Genomic DNA, 23707 nt, shown 5'->3' with positions numbered 1-23707 from the left:
GAACGTTGGTGGACAGCCATTTTCAGATCTCTCCAGAGATGCTCAATTGGGTTTAGGTCAGGGCTCTGGCTGGGCCAGTCAAGAATGGTCACAGAGTTGTTCCGAAGCCACTCCTTTGTTATTTTAGCTGTGTGCTTAGGGTTATTGTCTTGTTGGAAGGTGAACCTTCGGCCCAGTCTAAGGTCCTGAGCACTCTGGAAGAGGTTTTCTTCCAGGATATCTCTGTACTTGGCCGCATTCATCTTTCCTTCAATTGCAACCAGTCGTCCTGTCCCTGTAGCTGAAAAACATCCCCATAGCCTGATGCTGCCACCACCATGTTTCACTGTTGGGATTGTATTGGGCAGCTGATGAGCAGTGCCTGGTTTTCTCCACACATACCGCTTAGAATTAACGCCAAAAAGTTCAATCTTGGTCTCACCAGACCAGAGAATCTTATTTCTCATAGTCTGGGAGTCCTTCATGTGTTTTTTGGCAAACTCTATGCGGGCTTTCATATGTCTTGCACTGAGGAGAGGCTTCAGTCCGGCCACTCTGCCATAAAGCCCCGACTTGTGGAGGGCTGCAGTGATAGTTGACTTTGTGGAACTTTCTCCCATCTCCCTACTGCATCTCTGGAGCTCAGCCACAGTGATCTTTGGGTTCTTCTTTACCTCTCTCACCAAGGCTCTTCTCCCACGATTGCTCAGTTTGGCTGGACGGCCAGGTCTAGGAAGAGTTCTGGTCATCCCAGACTTCTTCCATTTAAGGATTATGGAGGCCACTGTGCTCTTAGGAACCTTGAGTGCTGCAGAAATTCTTTTGTAACCTTGGCCAGATCTGTGCCTTGCCACAATTCTGTCTCTGAGCTCCTTGGGCAGTTCCTTCGACCTCATGATTCTCATTTGCTCTGACATGCACTGTGAGCTGTAAGGTCTTATATAGACAGGTGTGTGCCTTTCCTAATCAAGTCCAATCAGTTTAATTAAACACAGCTAGACTCCAATGAAGGAGCAGAACCACCTCAAGGAGGATCAGAAGAAATGGACAGCATGTGAGTTAAATATGAGTGTCACAGCAAAGGGTCTGAATACTTATGACCATGTGATATTTCAGTTTTTCTTTTTTAATAAATTTGCAAAAATTTCTACATTTCTGTTTTTTTCTGTCAAGATGGGGTGCTGAGTGTACATTAATGAGAAATAAAATGAACTTTTTTGATTTTAGCAAATGGCTGCAATGAAACAAGGAGTGAAAATTTTAAAGGGGTCTGAATACTTTCGGTACCCACTGTATATACACATATATATAATGGATCCTGGTGGAGCCTCCTACCATGGTACTGCTTGACTGCCATTGCCAATATCACTGATATTAGTGTTGTTATTATTATTATAAGTATTATTATAGCTACGGTTACTGTCATTGTCAGTCACTACTATTAGTGTAGTTGTTCTACTGTTGTTGCTATGCACCTGTCTGTCTGTCTGTCTGTCTCTCTCTCTGTCTCTCTTTCTCTCTCTCCCTCTCTCTCTCTCACCCCAACTGGTCGAGGCAGACGACCACCCACCTAGAGCCGAAGGGTCTGTCCTAGGTTTCTGACTCTTAAAAGGACGTTTTTCCTTACTGCTGTCGGACAGAGTCAGTTCAATCAGTCTTCCTTACTATGCTTTCCACAGTTTACGCTGGTGAGTACAGTCACTGATCTGGTTCACAGGTTTGTGTCAATGTATCTGAATGTGGGTTTAGAGGTTTTTAAGTAAGATTGTAAAATATAGTGAAAAACTGAAATATTTGTATGCTTTAGTCCAAACTGTGTTACACTCTTTTCTTCTAACTTACTCTTTGCAACGCCTTGTGCTGAAATCAGCCCCAAACTAATGCAACAGATTGAAGCATTCAGCCCTCTGAGTGGCTGTGATGTCAGTATATTAAGACCCAGTCTTCTGTTACTGGAAATGGTCTTATAGCTGTTTAGAATTTAAACAAATCTGCTCCAAAGAACAGATGTTGTGTATATCAATGTAAAATAAATCATATATTTAGTCTAACAATTAGTCATATTAATGTGGTTGTCTGTTCCAGCTTGTGTCAGCCAGCCCTCTAACTATCACAGCCAACCACACATCCCCAGACGGCCTTCAGGCTGAGAAAATAACCATCACCTTAAGTCCCATCATACTGACCAATGGCTGCTGTGTGTCTGTGAGTATCACTGATGCTTATTTGATAACAATGAATTTCATTATTGAAGGAGAAAAAGAAGAAAAATATAAATCATTTTAGTTTTTAAATCTAGAAGCAATATGTTAAAGGATACTAGATTACTTTTTCTTACTGTCAACAACTTCTATGAAAAGACCAAAACAGTATGACAACAACGTGTTAGTCTGTCACTCAAAACCCTCAAACGTCCCTACTGTGGCACTGCAAGCTCAACTGGTTAGAGAGAGCAGAGCCATCCTCATTTCCCATTGTGTTCAAACTCCAAACATTGTAAACTGAAGAGAACTGAATTGAACACAAATATAAAGGATGTTCATCATGTGACTAAACAGACAGTACAGTCAGAAGAATAAGTGCATTGATGATTTTAGATGGATTCCTGGCAAATAGTAAAAAGATAAAGCAATGTTATTGTTCTCTTTAAAGGGCTTTAAAGGCTCTGAGGAGGACAAACAAATGTAGCTATGTAGCTGTGACACTGGAGCTGGATATAATTCCAGTTTGGATCTGTGTGTGATGACAGACCGGATGATGTTAAGGACAACAAAGTGTGTGTGATGCTGCTGCAGATGAGGACACTTTTGGAAACAGATAGAGACAGACAAAAAGGAAAACAAACACATGACGGATTTATTAGTATATTACATCAAATGCATCTAAATAAATGACATCAAAAGCTCTGAACACCTCCGGATAGATTTCAATCAACAATGAAGACACGCTGACTCACTCATCCACACACAAACGTCAGACGTCTGTCTCCAGTATCTGACGTTGTCTCCACGGCGCATAGGACATACACAACTTTTAGCGTTTGTTAAATAATGGCCCGCACGCCATCTTTGTCCTATACTTTCAATGTTAAACTCGACGACCCTGCAGCCCCTCAGTAACCAGTTTTTCTCAATCACTACATCATTATTCAGACTTGTGTCACCTGTCACATGCTCTCTGAGTATAATTAATCATCTATAATCATTTTACACTGAGATAAGGAGTGTAATGCAGGTTTAATATTCCCATGCTGTTCTGGGGAATATTTTCAACCAACACCATGAAATGAGTCCTCTATGTATTTCTGAACCTTTATAATGGAGTGTACTATCTGTTATGCTACTCTATTGAAGAATAATATAGAGCAAACATGTGTCAGTCAGCAGCTCTACTGTGTTTTACCATAGCGCTCATCCAGCAAACGGAGGATGCCTACAGTCAGCAGGTATTTCTCACGCTGTAAACCAGAGGAGGCCATTGTTTCCTCACTGCAACAGCTGCTTTCTCACTTCCAGATGTCTGCACTCCAACACAGATGTTTTCTTAACTGAGATATTTACTTTAAACAAATGAGCACTTGTTCCACAGTTGAAGAGTTTCACTGTCAACAGTTGAGCTCCTGTCTGTCAGCGATTGTTATTATTATTAGATCAAAACCCCAGTAGCTCTATACAGGCCGCAGCTGAAATGGAAATCAGTCGATCAATAGAAAACTTTTTTAAACATTTGATCATCAGTGACAGGTTACGGATACATTGAATGATGAACAGAAATATAATCAATATCTATTCTGATAACAAATTCATTGTTTCAGTAATTTTTCAGGTAAAAATTATATTTTGTGGTTCCAGCTTCAAACGTAAGAATTTCTCTTCTGTTTTGTGATTTCAGGTCTGCCATTCTTCTTCTTCTTCTTCTTCTTCTTCTTCTTCTTCTTCTTCTTCTACTTATTATTATTAGTAGTATTATTAGTCTGTGTTTATGTAAACAAAGTTATTGTGTAAAACATTTATGGCTCCATGTAAAGCAGTTTTCATTATTACTGTAGTTCTACTGACTGTATATTTGAAAAAGGATGCATTCAGTTAGTCATATCCATTCATCTGCACAACAATGTGTGTAAACTGGAGACAATCGTTCTGTCTCTTTATTTCCATTTCCGTCTGTCAGAGCAGTTTTTATTAATTGTCGGCATAGCCAAACTCCTATTTCTATGTCGGTCGGATACACTCCAGAATAAAAGTTGTCTTTCAGTGGATTTTCAATGGAATACCTGTATACGGTATATATACTGAAATCCTGCCATCAGCAGCAGGAATTCATTGACCCTCTGTGCTTTTACTTTAAGCAAATATCCAAACTCCATTTCCTGTTGAATCCAAATCCATTGTGTGTGTCAGCAGGATTATTACAGGGAGCTATCACTCTATATTCATGCTGAACATTAGTGCCATTGTTGTGCATATTAATGGATATGACTAACTGAATACAGCCTGTTTAAAATATACAGTCAACAGAACACACAGTAAGAAATATAATAATAATAATAATAATAATAATTTTTGCAGTATGTATAAATGTAAATGCATTAAATTACAAAATGATTCAGTTTCATATCTGACAAAGAAAACAACTAATTCTCACATTTGAAGGAACCACAATATAACCTCAAACAATTAATCTGTTATTAGAAAAGATATTGATTACATAATATCAAAATATATTATATTGTAGATACTGTTCATGAACCAATCAATTAATGATAATTTCAGTTTCACCTATAATCAGATTCAAGATCTTAAATCTCAAATACAACGAAATCTTCATTAATGTTATTGTCATTGTTATTATTTTATGATTATTGATGAATAATCCAATATTATTTTCCTAATTAGAGCTCACATCTGTATTGTGTTGATCAAATGTTTAAAACCGTTTTCAATCGATCAACTAATTGTGTTCAGTCTTGTGTTCCAGCTGCAGCCGTGGTTTAATCAGGCTTTTGGAGCCCGGCAGTGTCTATAGAGAGGAAACTATATGATAAATATATATATAAACTCAGGTTATTGCTATTATTTCCTTCTTTTTTCTGTGTGTAAATCCATCACCACCTGGTGAGCAACCTTTACAGTTCAGTTACCATCCACACAAACTTTATTGTTATTGTTTGCCTTCCATTCTATGTATTCATACAGAGCCCGGGCGTGACAATAGAGAGTAAAAATAGATATTGTGGCCACGTTTTACTACAGCATGCACTCCAAATGCTATTGTGTGCACGTGAGCTACAATCTGTTCCCACGTTTTGATTAATTTGTGCGCACAAGACTAAATCAAAGCAGCACAACAGAGCAGCCTTTCTCTCCAAAGCATGAAGTGCTGTGCTCCTGTTTCAACTGGTATTATAGAAGGCATGTTGTGGGCCCCCACATTCACCAACTACACTGACAATGAAGGACTAAACTATTAAATGAACCGAACTTGGCCATTTCTTCACCATAATAAACCCTCCATTGAACACATAGGTAGGCACTGACAGGCACTGCCTCCAATAACTCATGGTTTAGTTGTGGGTTGTTATGTGGGATTGTGATAGAGATTGTAAAATGTAAACGTTACAGTAAACATCTGGAAATGGTGAATGTACACACTTATTAACCACAGCCTAAGAGATCCATCCACATAATTTTACTCATTGATAGCAATGAGCTACCAAACTGTAGCACTAACCTATAAAATGGAGCTGACATCAGTTCTTCAGCTAAATGAACTGCATCCTATAAAATGCAGTTTCCTATTTCAGTCAGGACCACTTTTGTCAAATAACTTTTATTCCGAAGCAGAATGTTACATTTGGTGGTATGGCTCTGTTCTGGGACCTCCTTGCCTTTCCACGTGCCTACGTGGAAAACCTTAAGGCAGTAAGAGCACACCTCCATGTCCTTCCATGTGTCTACGTGGAAAAGTTTAAGACAAGGAGAGCGGCAGCAGAGACCCCCCAGGGTATAGAACAGAGCAAGCATCAATGGCAATCAGAAAATTACACTGATTAATTACATACAACATAAAAGGAGGAGCTGGGTTGGAGGTGGGTTGCAAAACAGCTTGTAGAGGAAGCAGCAAAGATACGCAAGCTATCTTAAATAAGACGCCCTGAATGATATTCGCCAATTGGATGCTTGAGGGAATCAGCTGAGCTGTCAGCTGATGTGTGATCCACGGAATGGCGCCGGCGACAACGGCAGCCTGTTATGGCAGCTCCTATCATTGTTGTAGTTTCAGTGTGTTTTCAGTGTGTTTTTTGCTATTTTTTAACTGTTTTCTTACTTTCTTACTACTTTGTTCACGTCGCCTAAATACTTTTTGGGCTTTTTTGAGCACTTTTTATTTTTTGTTTGCACGGGGCTCCATGGCGACGGGAGTCGCAATATTTACACCCGCGACCAGGAGGCGAGGCTGCAGAGCGGTCCCGACAGGGACACCACTGCGACCGGCAAGAAGAAAGGAGGGGGACTGTCCGTGCTCATAAACAACAGGTGGTGCAACGTCTGTGTGAAAGAGCGTGTCTGCAGCCCGGACATCGAGCTTGTCGCCGTCGGACTTCGTCCATATTATCTGCCACAGGAATTTTCCAGTATTATCGCCATCACTGTCTATATTCCTCACAGTGGTCTTCATCATCACCATCACTGTTTACATTTATGATGTCTTATTTATTCTCCTGTACAGCACTTGGTTGTTTTTAAAGTGCTTAAAAAATAAAGTTGGATTGGATTGGATTGGATACGACTACCTGTGATCGTCTGATACATGTGGAATTGAGAGCATACCTGTAATTTGATGATGCACCTCTTCCACTGCTCCCCTGTCCCAAGGCGTACCCCAGGGTTCGGTGCTCAGTCCTCTCCTGTTCATAGTGTACATTCTGCCCCTTGGCAACCTGATATGCCATCATGGTCTCCGCTCTCACTGTTATGCTGGTGACATCCAACTCTACATCTCCACTAAATCCACCACCACCACAACCCACTCCACTTTGACTCACTGAGGAAGTTGGATTGCATCTATAATGCAATCCATCCATCCCTAATTTCAAACTCAGCTGTGACAAATCTGACATAATCATCATCTGTCCCAATTCCCTCACCATAAACATGAACAACTTATGAAGTTTATTTTTTTTATTTTTTTTAACCTGTATGAAGTGTCTTCCTAGAAAAGCGCTCTCAAAATAAAATGTTTTATTATTACTGTTAATAATAATAAGGAGGAGGGTTTTATCCAGAATGTGGACAAGCTTACATCAGAGATGAAGCTAGTGGAGATCTGCACAGATGCTCATTGGAGCCCTTATGAGTAAGTATTCATCTGACATATTGTATCAATACATTGTATAATAGTTATAGAAATATTGTAGTAACTTTAATCTTTCACCATGTTTGTAACATTCACGCTTGGACTATGGGAAGCTGTCAACACGGGCACCTTGAACGGGAACAAATACGGGGAAAGATGCCACAAAGCTTAAGTGGAAATAGCTCTCAATAAGAGGTGACAGAAAGATGTACACAAATATCTGTGATTTAGCTGAAGTGTGGCTATACCTTTTCACAATGATGTGCATTAGTAGTATTTGTGCTTCTATGTTGAATAGAATATTCACTGTTCAATATTCACTCTTTTGTGAAAAACTGTTTTAGGCTTGAGTCCAGGTGTTTCCTGTTGGTGTAACATCCTTTTCTCATCGTTCAGGGAAAACTGTTTCCGCTACTTGTCTAAGTTTTGCAATAGTGCCAGAGATCAAAAACCCACTATCCTCAAACACCCTTGTGGTCTGATTGAGATGACAAGACTGTGAGTAGTGGAAAGTTCTCTGCTAAAGTTTCAATCTCCGCTCTCCACCATCTTGTGGTTTTACCCCCCTCATCGGGGACCTTTCAATGACCTGGTGCACTTTTCACCTTGTTCCACTTTTTTTCACCCAATGAAAAATATCAGAAGCAGATTATGCCTATATATGTGAGCCAGCGAGGGGGAGCCAGTGATTGTATCAGAGTGGCCCTGCCCCTATGGTTTCAAAATGATTACTTCTACAAAATAAATCACTCTTTCCCTGCAACTTTTGTCATAGGAAGAAACTGCTTGAGTTATTATTATTTATCATCATCAATAGGTGCATCTTGCAACACATACAGTAGTCCCTAACATGATCAAAAACACACACAAACACACAAGCACTTATAACAAAAAGCTTTACATAATCATAGCTTGCATTGTAGAACTTATAACCAATACAGCAGTGTTAGGCTGTTTTTTCACAGATCCATTGCACAGAATCTTCACAGGACCGATCATTCCAGTGATTGAAATCCTCCGTGCTGATATGTGCACAGTCCTCTTCACCCCACTTTGAGCTTCCACCACCATTATCAGGCTGATTTCTTGCCCAGTACCTAGTGGGTCAGAGAATGAGAAAATCCTGACTATAGTCAATAAAACTCCCCATTCACAGCCAGAAACAGTTGGGTGCTGGTAGGTTTCACTGTTGTATCTCTGACTAGGACTGCCCACTGATAGTTGACTAAACTATTAGTCGCTGAGAAAAGTCTTAGTCGAACCACTTTTCATTCGTCAGATAGTGGCAGGAAAAACAAAACAACATTGAACTTGTTTTAGCTCTTATAACGCTATATACCTGGACTGGGAGCTAGAGAGACACAGGGAGGTTTGTTCACACTACTAGCATAGGAGAATCAGCATCAGAACTGGATCCAGGCGAACTCAGCCCTTAAACTACTGTTATTCACCAAGATCCATCAGTCGTGGACAAATCACATTTTTCTGTAACAGTGGGTCCAAATCACCTTAAAGATTGGAAAATCTCTCCTTCATCTTTAAGACTGAGAAATGTATGCTGAAGTGTTTGCTAAAGAGAACACAGTCAGTTGTTTCAGTAAGTGCACCACAGTGACAAAGCCCTGTAGCGACTGCAGTGAACAAAGATGTTTGTTTCCCAGAAGAACAAATAACATATTTTGTCATTTATTTGTAAATAAATGTCAAAAATAAATAAATAGATCGATCAACACTTTGTATATGTACGAAACAAGTCCTCCAAATTATATTTTTTGTCCATGGCCTCTAGAGACACACATTTTCTAACACTCCCTATCAGTAGGATGGAATCATTTGTCTGTGCCTTCCAAAACTGTGACATCACTGTATAATAGTAATAGTAATATAAAATGATAGTTGTATAAGTTAATATTGATATTCAACCAAAGTGAAGCCTTACGTCAGAGTCAGTGGAGTTCCATCTATCCATTTCCAGGTCCCTTCCTCCTCTCTGTCAGTCAAACCGATCCAAGCACGGTAGGGTATGAACTTGGAGAGAAGCGTCTTTTCAACAGAAAGAAACCCACATTATGTTATTATGCAATAATGATCGTAACCTAATCATTCTAAATATCACTTAGAAGAAGAAAAAATAACAGGTTTCATTAAATCCTGTATAGATGGGTAATATCTGTTTCCAGAAAGACATCTTGATGTTTTTTGTCATCTTGCCCACAGTGATACAGAATAATTGTTGTGGGGTTTTTCGTTGTGTGTCATGGTTATATCTGTGCATTCTTCCCTGTGATCTCAGTGTTGTCTGTCTGTCTGTCTGTCTGTCTGTCTGTCTGTCTGTCTGCAATAGCTCATCAGCACTCCCACTGAGCTCACCTGCCTCTCATCAGCTCATCAGTTTGCACTACTTCAACCTCAGCTCTACACACAGCCACATCGTTTTGTTTTACTTCAGTGGTAGCTACTCTCACTGGCAACTCACTTCATGTGTTTAGTATTCAGTTTCCTTGTGTCTCAGGATCCTGGTCTCCCTGCAGCTCACCCTCTCTCCCTTTTTGGCCACACTGCTCTGCCATCCTCCATTCCAACTTCCCTCTGCCATAACCAGCTTTCCTATCTCATCAGCCCATCTCCAACAACAACTAAAACATAACAGTGTTTGTATATGACACACACACACACACACACACACACACACACACACACACACACACACTGTACCTCCTCTTCATCGCTGTTTATCACCACCAGATCTGCTCCTCTGTTTCTGCAGTCCTCTCTGGCTTTATCCCAGGTACCAGACTCATTGGAGAGGAGATAACATGTGTTATTAAACATCTTCCATCCTTCAGGACAGGTTTTCACTGTAAGATAAACATACAGACACATTACAGACCAACAAGACTTGTGTCAATGTATTTGTGAAGTTATCAGCTTTTTCAGTGAAATGAATGTGATTTTCAGGTGCAGGGCCACGCCTCAACCACTCCTTATCACCTGGCAACCTTCTTATACCTGGTCAACTCCTTCCTTCCTTTGCTTCAGTTTTCTGGACCCACCCTCCCTTTCTTTCCCTTCTTCCATTCACCTCATCCTACCCTACCCCTCTCTTTTAAGACAGACAACAAGTGAATCTAGATTCTATAGACAAGGACTCACCCAAACCAGTCAGCCTTTCCAGCTCTTGAGTCATTTCAGTGATTCTGGCATTCAGCAGGTCTCTCTCTTCAGTCAGGGAACAGGACTTGTTGTCTCTGGCCTGAAGACGCTCAGTCAGGTTGGCTTTGATAGAGGAGAGTTCTGCAGCTGAACGCTGAGCGGAGACATGGTCTGAAATAAACAACAGACACTTCTCTGAAACACCAGATAGCTGTCAGATACAACATGCCACTGCTGTTGTGTCTTAAAAATGATACTCCTGTTAAAAAAGGAAATTAGTTGATACTGGATAAATGCTGGAATGATGATAAAATCACAAAACTCAATTTGAGCATGGCACCAAAATGTAATGAGACATTTCAAATGATTGATTTGGCTTTTTGGGTTTGATTTTTTCTGTGTGCATTCACAAAATACTGACAAGACAACTGCTTCAAAGTAACATAATGTAAATGAGAAAATTGAGGCAAGATAGTTTAACCTCCGAATGTTATTAAGACTCACAGTGGACACCGAGACGGATGAGTCCAACCAGCAGGAGAACAGTGAGCAGACCCAGACAGAGAACCACAGATCCATGAAATCTCCTCTCTGAGCTCCTGGGACCTGAACACAGAAAAGACCAGTGAATACAGTAAATGATACAACAGCATTAATGACAGGTAATAATACACATTTCTGCAGAGCTCAGTCTGTCAGCCTCTCTGTATGAATCATTATTCTTACCTCTCTGATTCTTTGATGCTCTTAAGTCAGCACAGTCGTCATATTTATCATTCTCATAGATTTCCTCCATCGCTCATAAGAGTGCCAAATGTTCTGCTGTGGGTCAGCTCTGCAGCACAAGCTACTCTTCACACATTAATGATAAAACTGAAGCTGGGTTCAGTTTTCTTTTAAGTAAAGGAAGTTACACCTCAAAGTTGCTAAAAACAATTTCTGAGATAATCGCCTGTTATCTCACTTGAAACAGGAAGTCAAAATATGTTATTTCTTAGGAAGCGTCTGAGAGCGAGCTTTACATTTGTGAAAATGCTCACACTGGTAATGTTTATACGACAGAAAAACTTAAACCAATGTCCACAATGCTAGACTGTTCTGACTGCTGGTATACTCAATTTAAAAATAATTGTGCAATTTAAATTTAAATTAATTTAAAAGTGCTTCCTTTAGTTGGCAGTACTGGTGAGCTAAAATAAAATTACATTCAAAGTGATAAAGCAGTTTTCTTTCTGTTAATGCCCAATCTTAAATTCTGGTCTTACGCAACTACTCTGCATAAGGAAAGGATGTTTTGGGGAAACCTTATATAATGCTGCTCATTTTTCTACTTACAAATGACACCTGGCAACAGAAGTAAGTTTGATGTAAGGCTATTAAAAGCCTGGCAACTAAACTTTGGTTCAAGCAAGACAACGAAAAAAAATTCAGACACTGTCAGCACTGATAGGGTTTCAGTATTTCTTAGTTGCTTTGGCACGATCCTCAAAAGAATATTTTAAAGCTCAAAACTCTGCAGCTCATTTTCTCAGATCAGTATTATCATTTCTTGTTGCTTTCATGCTTTTAAGAGGAAATATGTTGAGTGGACCGAGGGATGCACTGAGTTTATCTTAGTGATCAAAATGATAACACTGCTTCACTAATGAACAGTATGTGTGTTTCAGTAGTTTCAAGTCCTACTATAAAAAAACAGCGGTTTCTTAATTTATTATGTTCTTGTGTGCAGGTCTTTCTGTGTTCATGAACTGTTGTTGACATGTGATAAGTGTTGTCACGATACCAAAATTATTGTTTTCGATACTTTTCCTGAAAAGGGAGAAACACTCTCAAATATCATTGCTGTGCTTTATTTTAAAACCGGGACAAGATTTTAATGAATGAACATATGAACAGCAGATATATTAAACATTTGAACAAAATATGAAATATCAAAATATAAAAAATAAATTAGAGCAATGAACATTCAACATTCAAGGTAAAAAAATTATAAATTTAGCAGCATTATCTCGGTTATCATAAGAACCATAAGAGAAAACATAACTATATCTTTATTCTGAACTTTGAAAAAAAGCAAATAAAATTTAGCAGCAGTATCTCAGATATTGTAACTTATTCTGTCAGTTGCGCAACCTTTCCTTTCAGAGGAGAAAACTCGCCATTGAGCCCGTGGCTCCAGACTTCTGTAGCAGAAGAAAATGGAAATATTTAAAATATGATGGTGATACATTTGTCATAACAGAGGACCTAAATAGTTTATGTGTGATAGTAACAATAACTTGTGACTAACTTAGCATCTCTATATGCAGTGGTTATAGTGATAACTGCTAACATTTACTTAACCATAACATTACCATAATTAATAATAGGAAATAATGAGTTAACCTAATGTTATTTAAGCTGTGATATATGGATTAATATAGGCTAATGTTTCCTGTACTTCAACGTCTGATTTCTTTGATGGTTAACTTTATATTTGAGTCCATAATTTCTTACAAGGCGTTTCACAAATACTCCTCCTTTGCGTAGGTCTGTGCTCTTTCAATGCTGTAATAACCCAATAGAAATAAATCACTGACAAACATGCACATGCTCTGATTATAATCATATAGCCTATAGATTATTTTAGCTGATGTTTTGTATGCTTTATTTTAGCAGCTTGCAAATTATTAACATTATCTGTGAAAGTTGCGTTTTCAGAGATGTTGAATTAGCCGTAGGCAGGCTATTGGTTAGCCATGAGGATAATGCCCATAGTTAGCCTACTATTTCTCTAGATAGCCTCGTTAAACTACGGTGGTGCAAAATAGTGACTTCTCACAAAATAAACCATAGCCTACTAATTTTACTTATTTAAGGGCACGAACGTGGTCGTGTTATCTTTCACATACTAACCTGTCGGTCTTTAAACTCCTACTACTCGGCATGCTTGTCGGCCAAGTGTTTCTCCAGGTTCGAGGTGTTGGCTCCCTTTGTTTGCATTTGTTTGTAGCACTGACGACAAACAGGTCTCGACTTATCGGTAGCTTTGCCCTCACTGTCAGCAAGGTAGGCAAAGTACTTCCATATTTCACTCCTCGAGTCATCTTTTTCTACCAGTTGTGGACCAGCGGCCACAGTATCACTTGTGCTCGCACATGCAGCCATGTCGTTACAGTGTTTGTCACATGACAGCTGCAGCTTCTTTGCTGTGTGCGTGAAAGAAAGAACACAGACGTCCATAGGGAGGCACTGGAAGCATGCGTTGCACACACCAACATGAAATACGTCTCTTACAAATGTGGAACGCGGTCATTCTTAAAAGTATCGATACTAATAAATTTAGGAATCGTGACATTTTTAATTTCCGAGAATCACGATACTTTTGAAGTATCGGTGCACCGTGCAACACTACATGTGATACCTATACAGTAAGCACCTACATAAGACAATAAATTCTCCGCGTACATGCTTTTTCTGGGTCATTTGTTCAGCTGCTTCCAAGATGTGTCATACCACTATTAGATAGATAGATAACTTTATTAATCCCATAATGGGGAAATTCACTTGTCACAGCAGCATTTGAGTGAAATAAATAGAGATATAAAAAAACAGGTCTTAGGTCCTATTGTCTCTGGTGGCGCATGTGACAAACTGATGGAAGGTTGGGAGTGTGGACGAGAGAGAAACGTGGTTGAAGTCCCCTGTGGTGATGATGAAGGCCTCCAGGTGTTTCGTTTGTAGTCCTGCAGTCACAGTGTGGATGACGTCACACGCTGCTTCCCCAGACGGAGGAATATAGACAGTGATCGCGATAATACTGGAAAATTCCTGTGGCAGATAATATGGACGAAGTCCGACGGCGACAAGCTCGATGTCCGGGCTGCAGACACGCTCTTTCACACAGACGTGCCCAGGCGTTGCACCACCTGTTGTTTATGAGCACGGACAGTCCCCCTTCTTTCTTCTTGCTGGTCGCAGTGGTGTCCCTGTCGGCTCGAACCGCCTGTAAGCCGGAAATGGTAACGTTGGAATCCGGTATCTGCTCGTGTAGCCACATTTGTTTCCAGTGATGACTGCAGGGGTGTAGAGTTTAAACCTCCTCTTCTTCATCCTCCGTTTAACCCCCGCTCTGCAGCCTCGCCGTCTACTCCTCAGCTCCTCTGATATGGAGGGTCTCTCTCCAGTCAGGATGCTAGGGTACCTCAGGGCGATCATCCAGTCGAAGGTGTAAACAATGCGACTCCCTGTCGACATGGAGACCCATGCAAACAAAAAATAAAAAGTGCTCAAAAATGCCAAGAAATTTAGGCGATGTGAACAAAGTAGTAAGAAAGTAAGAAAAGAGTTAAAAATAGCATAAACACACTGAAAACACACTGAAACTACAACAATGATAGGAGCTGCCATGACAGGCTGCCGTTGTAACAGGCGCCATTCCAGGAAGAAGATGCTGATGATATGATCATACGCTGATGATACACGGGTCTACTTTTCTGTGAAACCCAATAACCTTAATCAACTGTCCTCCCTCCATGATTGCTTAGTTGCCACCAAAGACTGGAAGTCCTCTTAATTTTCTCCACCTAAATCCTGACAAAATGGAAATTTTATTTGGCCCTGACTTTGTCACTGCAGTTGATCAGTTTATTGGACCATTATGCACAAATATCAAACCCACAGCTTAGAATATTGGCATCATCTTTGTCTAGTATATGACAATTGACCTTTGTGTTACAAAATTTGTCCAGTCCTGATTTCTGCAGCTACGAAATTTTGCAAAAATCAGAAGCTTCTTGTCAAACTTCCTTAAATCGTTAAAATTTAGTACAAAATGGAGCCACCAGACTTTTAACTAGGACCAGCCATCGGTGCCACATTACTCCCCGTTTGCCTCCAGAAAATATATACCAATAAACCAAAAAGTGATTTTCTTATTCTTTCTTATTGTTTAGAGACACGCCATAAGACCAACAGACAATGAGCACAAGACTGAGAAGTGACCAAATCAATTTTTCATCTTTACTAATGAGCAGCTGATATAAAGTTGCAGACCCAGACAAAGATTTATCAATAGTTCACAGTGGCCTGAGTGAGCACCCTTCACTCTCACCAGTACAGCTCTACAAGAGGAAGAAACTGGCTTCATCGTGACCATGATGACTCTGCTGCTGGCCTCTGCTCTCTGTGGACTGTGTGGCTCTTTATCTGCCATCCCTGTTCCTTACTGTGCTTTCTGCAGTTCATTCTGGTGAGTACAGTCACTGATCTGGTTCACAGGTTTGTGTCAATGTGTCTGAATCTGAGTTTAGAGAGGTTTTCAAGTAAGAATGTAAAATACAGTGAGAAACTGTATTTGTGTGTATTACAACGCCTTATGCTGATATCAGCCCCAAACTAATGCAACAGATTGAAGCTGTCTATTAATAGAAGTGGAGGTAGGTCTGGTTTACACTCAGCTGCTGGAGGGAGAGGTGTGGAGGTTAACTAATATGTTGTTCTTGGTTGTGTGCTGGGGGAACCCACAGTAGCAGTGCTATATTGGTGCCGAATGTACCTCTGTCAATATGACAGATCCGCAGCAGCCTCCACTGCTGGTGGCATTACTGTGAGAAATGCTGGGGGAGATTGCTGCCATGCACTGCCATGCACTGTGAGCAGGCAGCCCTGAATAAGCAGTAATTAAAAGCACTCCATAACCAGGGGGGGGAATCAAAACCAGCTGCTGAAGAATCTGTTGGTCAGGGGCTCAGTCGGCATCTCCTCGACTCTCTCGTTCTCCAATATCACCCTGCATAAAATGACAACAGTGGACAACCCCCAGACCTTCCTGGAGATCTTCGAGGCAACTGTGTGACGTGTAGTGTTTAGGTTGGACCCAGGAGCAGACACACAGACATGATGGACGGTTTAGATGGGGCTTTATTTCACACACACACACACACACACACACACTGGGGGAGATGAGGGGCGGCCTCAGCAGGAGCGGGCCGGAGAATCAGCAGGCAGACCGGAGACACAGAAACACTGGAGAGCTGACTCTGGGACCCGAACTGCACGGGTGGACTGGAGAACTGGCGGGGGTTACGAAGATCCAGAGGCACTGGCGAGCTGACCTTGGAACCTGGTCTACACGGGAAGGATCCCTGGAACTCTGAAGAGGTCAGATTCCGGAGACTCCGGAGAGATAAGATCTCTGAACACACTGAAGAGGTGGAATCCTTGGAACTCTGGAGATACAGGGATCAGACAGGAGGGCAGGAACAGGGAAAAACGCTAAGGAGCCAGCTACTCACTGAGTGGAGCCAAGAGTGTACCACCAAGTCTGCAGAACAAACAATCTGGCACCAAGCAAAAGGACACCGGGGTATTTGAGGGCTGAGACTAATGAGGTGATAGGGAGCAGGTGAGGCAGAGCACAGGTGAGGAGGAGGAGCAAAGGGAGCAGGAGGGGAGCAGAGCCATGACAAACAGCAAAGGCATGTGTCTGGCCTATGATGGAATGGGCTGTGCACTTGCTTCCCTTACTGTCAGTGTAAGCCCAGACTGCAGCGCTTGGCTCGCCAGCCTCATCTCAGGGGGAATTCCAAGACATCAAGAGAGCTATCCTTGATTGGATGGGTTTCTCTCCTGAGGATCACCGGAACACCATGCTGGGACCCACCAAAAGTCCCTTTGTCTACGCCCAGTAGCTGAAAGATCTTCCATCTGTTTTCTCTCCATCTCAGGGTCTAGCTGCTACACACACTGCTCTTGATCCACAGAGGGTCCCTTTGGCCTCAGGGCAGGAGTGTTGGATGTGTGAGAAACCTGGATACTTCCGCAGTGAGTGCCTGCTCTTGGCAAAGTTATCCAGGTTGCTGGCATAAATGTAAAAAGCATAGTGTTAAAGCTATGTTTAGTTCCCGCCTGATGCACCCCCTGATTTAGGGCACGGATTGGCTTGGGTTTAATAGATTAGTGGGCCACTGTATAGGGTTGTGTTCATGACCGGTAGGGACATGGGATATGTGTGCTGTGGAGTTAGTATACTTGAGCTGGAGCCTGCAGTGGGCACCATCATACCTTTAAACGCTTAAAAGGTTATTATTATTATTATTATATTTCTGTCTGTGTTTATGTACACAAAGTTTTTTGCAAAACATTTACTGTTCCATCTAAAGGAGTTCATTATTACTGTGTGTTCTGTTGACTGTATATTTTAAACAGGATGCATTCAGTTAGTCATATTCATTTATATGCACAATATAGCAGTCAAATTCCAGGTGTGAACAGGCTCAAACTTACTTTCATTACTCATGTGAATATTTTGAGCCAGGAGCCGGTCTCGTAAGTAAATCACGTGGTTCCTTTTGTTATTTCATCCAAATATTGTCCATGTAATTTTGTCAGCCTGGGCGCCTCTCCACAATAATTTGTTAATCAAACAAACAATATCAGCTGTTACAGCTGGATGTACAGCACCAAAGATTTCTCTGAAGTCAGAGGAGACTGATCATAGCAATACTCACTGAACTGAGAAAACACAGCCTGAGAGAGGCAGCGATTCTTAGAATATTAGTTTCAGCTGTTAAGATACGGAGCAACTTTGAGGTAAGGACAATGTGGCAAAGTCTGGACTATTTAAGGAGTTATAAATTATAGCTGCAGATGGTTTTACAAATCTGTGTATGAAATGTATTAAAGCTCAAATCATCCAGTGTGCAGGCTTTCTCTGACTGTATAATGCTGATTTTATCTTGCATATATATCTTACTTTGATTTAATATTAATAACGCTTGCTAGCGGCAGCATTGCAGTCCATGTACACAATCAACACATTGTAGCCTGTAGATATTACACTATTACCCTGATTTAACAAACAAATGGAATGTTTATGGACCATTTGAACTAACTGGATAATGTATATTTTAAGACAATATCTGGAACTAGTTGCAGAGAGAATAAGATAAAATCCCAAAGTTACAGGTATCAGTGTAGGCTGGCTTCAATGTAAACTAAATTCATTTGCTGATGATGTATATCATTAGGTAAATATATAAAACTGGCCAGAGGGTCTGATCATCTTAAATAACTAATACAATTTATCAATACATCTGTAGAGTTCTCCCCCCATGCTTTGTATATTCCAGCTGTACGCCTCTTTTATGCATCACAGGTGCTTAAAAACATTGAAAAGACTTCCTCCTCATTCCTGTGTCACTGGCAGGAGGACGGAGGAGAGAGGAGACGAGGAGGCACAAATGAGAGAAATGAGATAGGCCCTTTGACTTTAAACCTGGTTTCATGTTGTTGTTGTTGTTGTTTTGTTTTAGAGTGTAGGACAGATGGATAATAGGGACACTGTGAGCATGATAATAATGTGGTTAGAATATGTGATGATGATGATGAGTCAGTGATAATAGATGGGTGTACTTCATAGAGATACATTATATTCAAAGACTTAGTTCTGTATGTTACTTACTTATACATACAGTTTCTATTTATTCACAGTTCACACATTGATCAGGTTTGAAGACGGTGAGGTTGAGCTTATTTGTTTTATATGTGGGTAAATGTGTGTTGTCCTGTCTTGTTTGGCCTTGTCACAATTGTTGCTGCAGGATGTGTATATGATGTAGATTGTATATATGGGGAAATCTAAAATGGAAAATATTTTAAATAAAATAAAACAGATGTCAGGCTTATTCAAGATTCAAGATTCAAGAAGCTTTATTTATCCCGAGGTAAATTACTGTGCAACAGTTGCAATACAAAGGTGGGAAAGTAATACAGGGTTAGAGTAAAAGTAAGCTAACATAAAATAAAATAAAATAAATAATAAATAAAGGCTTACATAAAATAAATCAAACAATTAACTAAATGCAACAAAATGCAAGCACTTACAGGTAACATAAGTAGAAAAAAAAATGTTCATCAAAAGATCAGCTAGGTGGATGCATCCAGAAATTACGCTAAACAGCATCGTCGTTTGAAGCGCCGTGACTGACCAGGCTGCCACATTTGAAATGTTGGGAGTGAGAATGGACTGCTTTTGAATGAGTTGCAACATTTAAATGTACAATCTTAAAGGTCCAGTGTGTAACATTCAGTAGGCTCTTGTGGTGGAAGTTTGACCGAATAAAGGAAAACCAACAAAGAGGAATTTGTCTTTGTATATTTATTTAGCTTCTGCACAGAAGGATCGAAACCAGCAAAGTGACAGTCAGCGACTGCCGAGGAATCGATGCTGTGTGCATCGCTACCAGGGTTTTTATATGCATAAGACCAGAGAGTCAATGACCATAAAAAGGAAAAAGATAAACATCAAAAGGAGATAAGGGCATTTCCAAATGAAGACATGTTCCTGTCTAAGACCAAATTAGATAAAGACCTGCTCCCGTCTCAGACCAAAATTGGATTAAAGTGTAGATGTACAGGCCAGGCTATTTTTCAACCACAGCAGAGCAGGCTATATTTCAACCTTACATTACATAGATGTGGTCATGGTATTCATTTAGTTCATGCACAGTTCAGCAGACGTGTGCAGGCTAGGCTATATTTCAACCTCACATCATGTGTCACATTAATAAATGTGGTCAGTGTAACACAAAGAATCACAGTTCATACAAAGGTAATTCACTAAATGATCATTTTTCCCCTACAGCTCTATTGGCTGAAAGGGAATATAATATTGTATGTTTAGTATTGTATGTTTAAAGGCATCCTATGCGGGTGTAAACAATGCGACTCCCCGTTGCCATGGAGACCCAAGCAAACAAAAAATAAAAAGTGCTCAAAATGCCCAAAAAGTAAAAATAGCAAAAAACACAGGCTAAAAACACACTGAAAACACACATGTTCAATAGGATCGAAGCGTAGGACATCGAACAGGCAAAGATAGACTCCGAAGAATGTATGTGACGTTGCACCGTAAAGCAATTTGTGATTCTCGCGAGATTTGGCGGGGCGCCACCTTTCAGACTTGCATTGCTGGTTCTGCCAGCAGCGTCCCTCTCCTGCTTTGCTATCGGGATGATTCGCTATACTACGAGTTTGTTTACCATCGAAATGACTTCGAAGCTGTTATATTAAGGTAAAAATCTTGCATAGTGTGCCTTTAATTCCTGTACAATCACCTGAATATAGGAAGTGTTGAGTTACCGTTACCTTAGTATTAGCTGTTTTATCTACAGATCACGCGGGTCACCTTCCATGGAGTCGGGCATGTTGAACTGCCATGTGGCTGTAAATGGCACAGCCCATTCTCATTCCCAGGTTGTCAAAAACATAAGCAAGCGACGTTCAGGCGGAGTTGCATGCTGCAACTTCTCTGCTAAATGCCCCTAAATCCTACACACTGGTCTTTTAAGTGCATCACTGTGAAACTTCTAATCAATATTTTCATACATGGAAGGCACAGAGAACACTTCATCAAGCTTCATCTTTGTGAATGAGTCCAAGACCTGGAAGGCGGCACAGAGCTACTGCAGGCAGCACTACACTGACCTGGCCAGTGTGAGGAACCAAGCTGAGAATGACCTGATGAAGGACAAAGTGCCAAGTGGACAGCAAATGTGGATCTACAGAGACACATGGAGCTGGTCAGATGGGAGCGTACATTCTTTCACTAAGTGGGCTCCCAGTTCACCATCCATCTCAATTGAATACTCATGTGCCTTTTCAAAGTTGGGCAAATGGTATAATCTTAACTGTATGTATGTTACACTGGTGAGATTGATTTGCATACTCTACTCTAACAAGTCAATATTCACAGCCACCCTGTGATTATTATCTTACATTTTTACAGTTTAATCCCACATCTGCAACATGAAAAGGTTTCTATTCCCTTATATGAAACAGCTCCATTTGACAACTGTTAGAATTCATATTATGGCAAGAACCAATCAGCTAAGTAAAGAGAATCGACAGTCCATCATTTACTTTAAGAACTGAAGGTCAGTCAGTCCGGAAAATTGCAAAAACTTTGAATGTGTCCCCAAGTGCAGTCGCAAAAACCATCAAGCGCTACGACGAAACTGGCTCACATGAGGACCGCCCCAGGAAAGGAAGACCAAGAGTCACCTCTGCTGCTGAGGATAAGTTCATCCGAGTCACCAGCCTCAGAAATCGCAAGTTAACAGCACCTCAGATTAGAGCCCAGATGAATGCCACACAGAGTTCTACTGTTCAGAGGAGACTACGCGAATCAGGCCTTTATGGTCAGATAGCTGCTAAAAAAACACTACTAAGGAAAAGCAACAAGCAGAAGAGATTTGTTTGGGCCAAGAAACACAAGGAATTGACATTAGACCAGTGGAAATCTGCTTTGGTCTGATGAGTACAAATTTGAGATCTTTGGTTCCACCCGCCGTGTCTTTGTGCCACGCAGAAAAGATGAACGGATGGTCTGTACATGCATGGTTCCCACCGTGAAGCATGGAGGAGGAGGTGTGATGGTGTTGGGGTGCTTTGCTGGTGACACTGTTGGGGATTTATTCAAAATTGAAGGCACACTGAACCAGCATGGCTACCACAGCATCCTGCAGCATCATGCCATCCCATCCAGTTTGCGTTTAGTTGGACCATCATTTATTTTTCAACAGGACAATGACCCCAAACACACCTCCAGGCTGTGTAAGGGCTATTTGACCAAGAAGGAGAATGATAGAGTGCTGCGCCAGATGATCTGGCTTCCACAGTCACCTGACCTAAACCCAATCGAGATGGTTTGGGATGAGATGGACCGCAGAGTGAAGGCAAAAGAGCCAGCAAGTGCTCAGCATCTCTGGGAACTCCTTCAAGACTGTTGGACTACCTCATGAAGCTCATCGAGAGAATGCCAAGAGTGTGCAAAGCAGTAATCAAAGCAAAGGGTGGCTATTTTGAAGAATCTAAAATATAAAACATGTTTTGAGTTATTTCACACTTTTTTGTTTACTATATAATTCCATATGTGTTCATTCATAGTTTTGATGCCTTCAGTGAGAATCTACAATGTAAATAGTCATGAAAATAAAGAAAAACCATTAAATGAGAAGGTGTGTCCAAACTTCTGACTGGTAGTGTACACACATAGATACAAGATACATAGGGATACCAAGACATAAGAAGAATATACACTCAGTGCAGCACATTGAGCACATTTAACCCTCCCTGTCCTGTGCATAGAAGAACGCAAGATGAAGAAGCACATGGTGAAGGTGCTGCTGAAGAAAAAACACGCCCCCTCTGTTGACATGGACAAGCTGAAGAAAGACATCTTGGAAGGGGTAAAGATGTTTGAGTGTAAAGCAATGTAATGTGGCATAAATAATTGAACGTTTCATCAGTTTAAGTTGGTACAATTTCATCATGCAAAGGATGGTTGAGTGAAGACATTGGAACATTTACCAAACTGTTTTGGTGGCAGATATAGGGAAGCTGAATGAAAGGCATGTCATCATATACGGCTGAACTAGGCTCAAACACCAGAGAGCAAATAGTTGCATTGACCTGTACTGTATTCTTAGCCGCACTAGCTGTGTCTTGTTCATATCCCCATAAGGATGATTTGTAAGAAATCTGTGAACAAGTCCTTCATTGTTTTAATATTCAATATCCAAAATAAATTAGTTGTGCACACATCACTCAGAAATATTAGGTGAGATGCTGAATCTCTAGATGATGATCCACAACACACAAAATCTGCTAGGGCTGCCCCTGACTGAAGATATTCTGAGTCAACTAGTCGCAGCACGTTTGTGATATTAATTTAATTATTTAAAATATAGATTTTAACGGCTGCCTGTTAAATGCTCGCAGAAAAAGCAGTAATAAACCTGAATGTGTCAGAACAAGCAGCAAGGAGGCCGAACATTTCATTCATTAATTTCAACACAGTATAATTCAATTCAATTCAATTTTATTTGTATAGCGCTATAAGTTATCTCAGGACAGTATAACATCACACAAATCTTGTTCACGGCTTATCGATATGATAACTCGCTCCTCTTCCTCTGTTTCATTCCTCCACTATCACTGTCTGAATCTGCCCATGTTTTTCCCGATGGAGTCATAATAGTCCTGTTTGGAGCCATTAGAAAATCAGCTGGCACATTCCGGCAGTATTCCCTGCTAGGTCCCCCCGCTCCACTCCTACTAGTAACTCCCCCTGTCCTTCGAGCTCCCAGTCCAGGTACAGTCAGCTAACAGGACTGCTAACTAGCTACACGCTGGCAGAAGTTGAAAAGGTGTAAATGTGAAAAGACGCATGCGCAAT

The 23707-nt window shown here is 40.7% G+C and overlaps 2 protein-coding genes and 1 long non-coding RNA gene across 4 annotated transcripts in view; 2 read left to right on the top strand and 1 right to left on the bottom strand.

Annotated features, from left to right (window-relative positions):
* The first annotated feature begins 533 nt into the window (after window positions 1-533).
* Window positions 534-6758, top strand: LOC127365526 (uncharacterized). Of its 2 annotated transcripts, XR_007885222.1 has the most exons (3): window positions 534-1667; window positions 2065-2184; window positions 3871-6758. It is a non-coding gene; the product is annotated as an uncharacterized LOC127365526 (long non-coding RNA). The 2 variants fall into 2 exon arrangements; XR_007885221.1 differs by having other exon boundaries at window positions 2065-6758.
* A 1363-nt stretch (window positions 6759-8121) lies between these two features.
* On the bottom strand, window positions 8122-11334 carry LOC127365517 (CD209 antigen-like protein E). The gene is made up of 6 exons (XM_051403668.1): window positions 11215-11334; window positions 10993-11094; window positions 10489-10659; window positions 10051-10193; window positions 9275-9378; window positions 8122-8432 (listed from the first exon to the last, which is right to left on the bottom strand). Exons 1-6 carry the CDS (start codon window positions 11282-11284, stop codon window positions 8282-8284), a joined length of 741 nt encoding a protein of 246 aa, XP_051259628.1. The 5' UTR covers window positions 11285-11334; the 3' UTR covers window positions 8122-8281.
* A 6639-nt stretch (window positions 11335-17973) lies between these two features.
* LOC127365505 (lymphocyte antigen 75-like) overlaps window positions 17974-23707 on the top strand; it is a 57419-nt gene continuing 51685 nt past the window's right edge. The window contains exon 1 of the mRNA XM_051403650.1: window positions 17974-18060. The gene's annotated coding sequence lies outside the window, so the exon portion shown is untranslated. The remainder of the gene's footprint in view (window positions 18061-23707) is intronic.

Source organism: Dicentrarchus labrax, unplaced genomic scaffold, assembly GCF_905237075.1.
Source record: "Dicentrarchus labrax unplaced genomic scaffold, dlabrax2021, whole genome shotgun sequence".
NCBI classification, from domain to species: Eukaryota; Metazoa; Chordata; class Actinopteri; family Moronidae; genus Dicentrarchus; species Dicentrarchus labrax.
The sequence above is the reverse complement of the archived record's forward strand: the minus strand, read 5'-3'. Positions and strand labels throughout refer to the sequence as shown.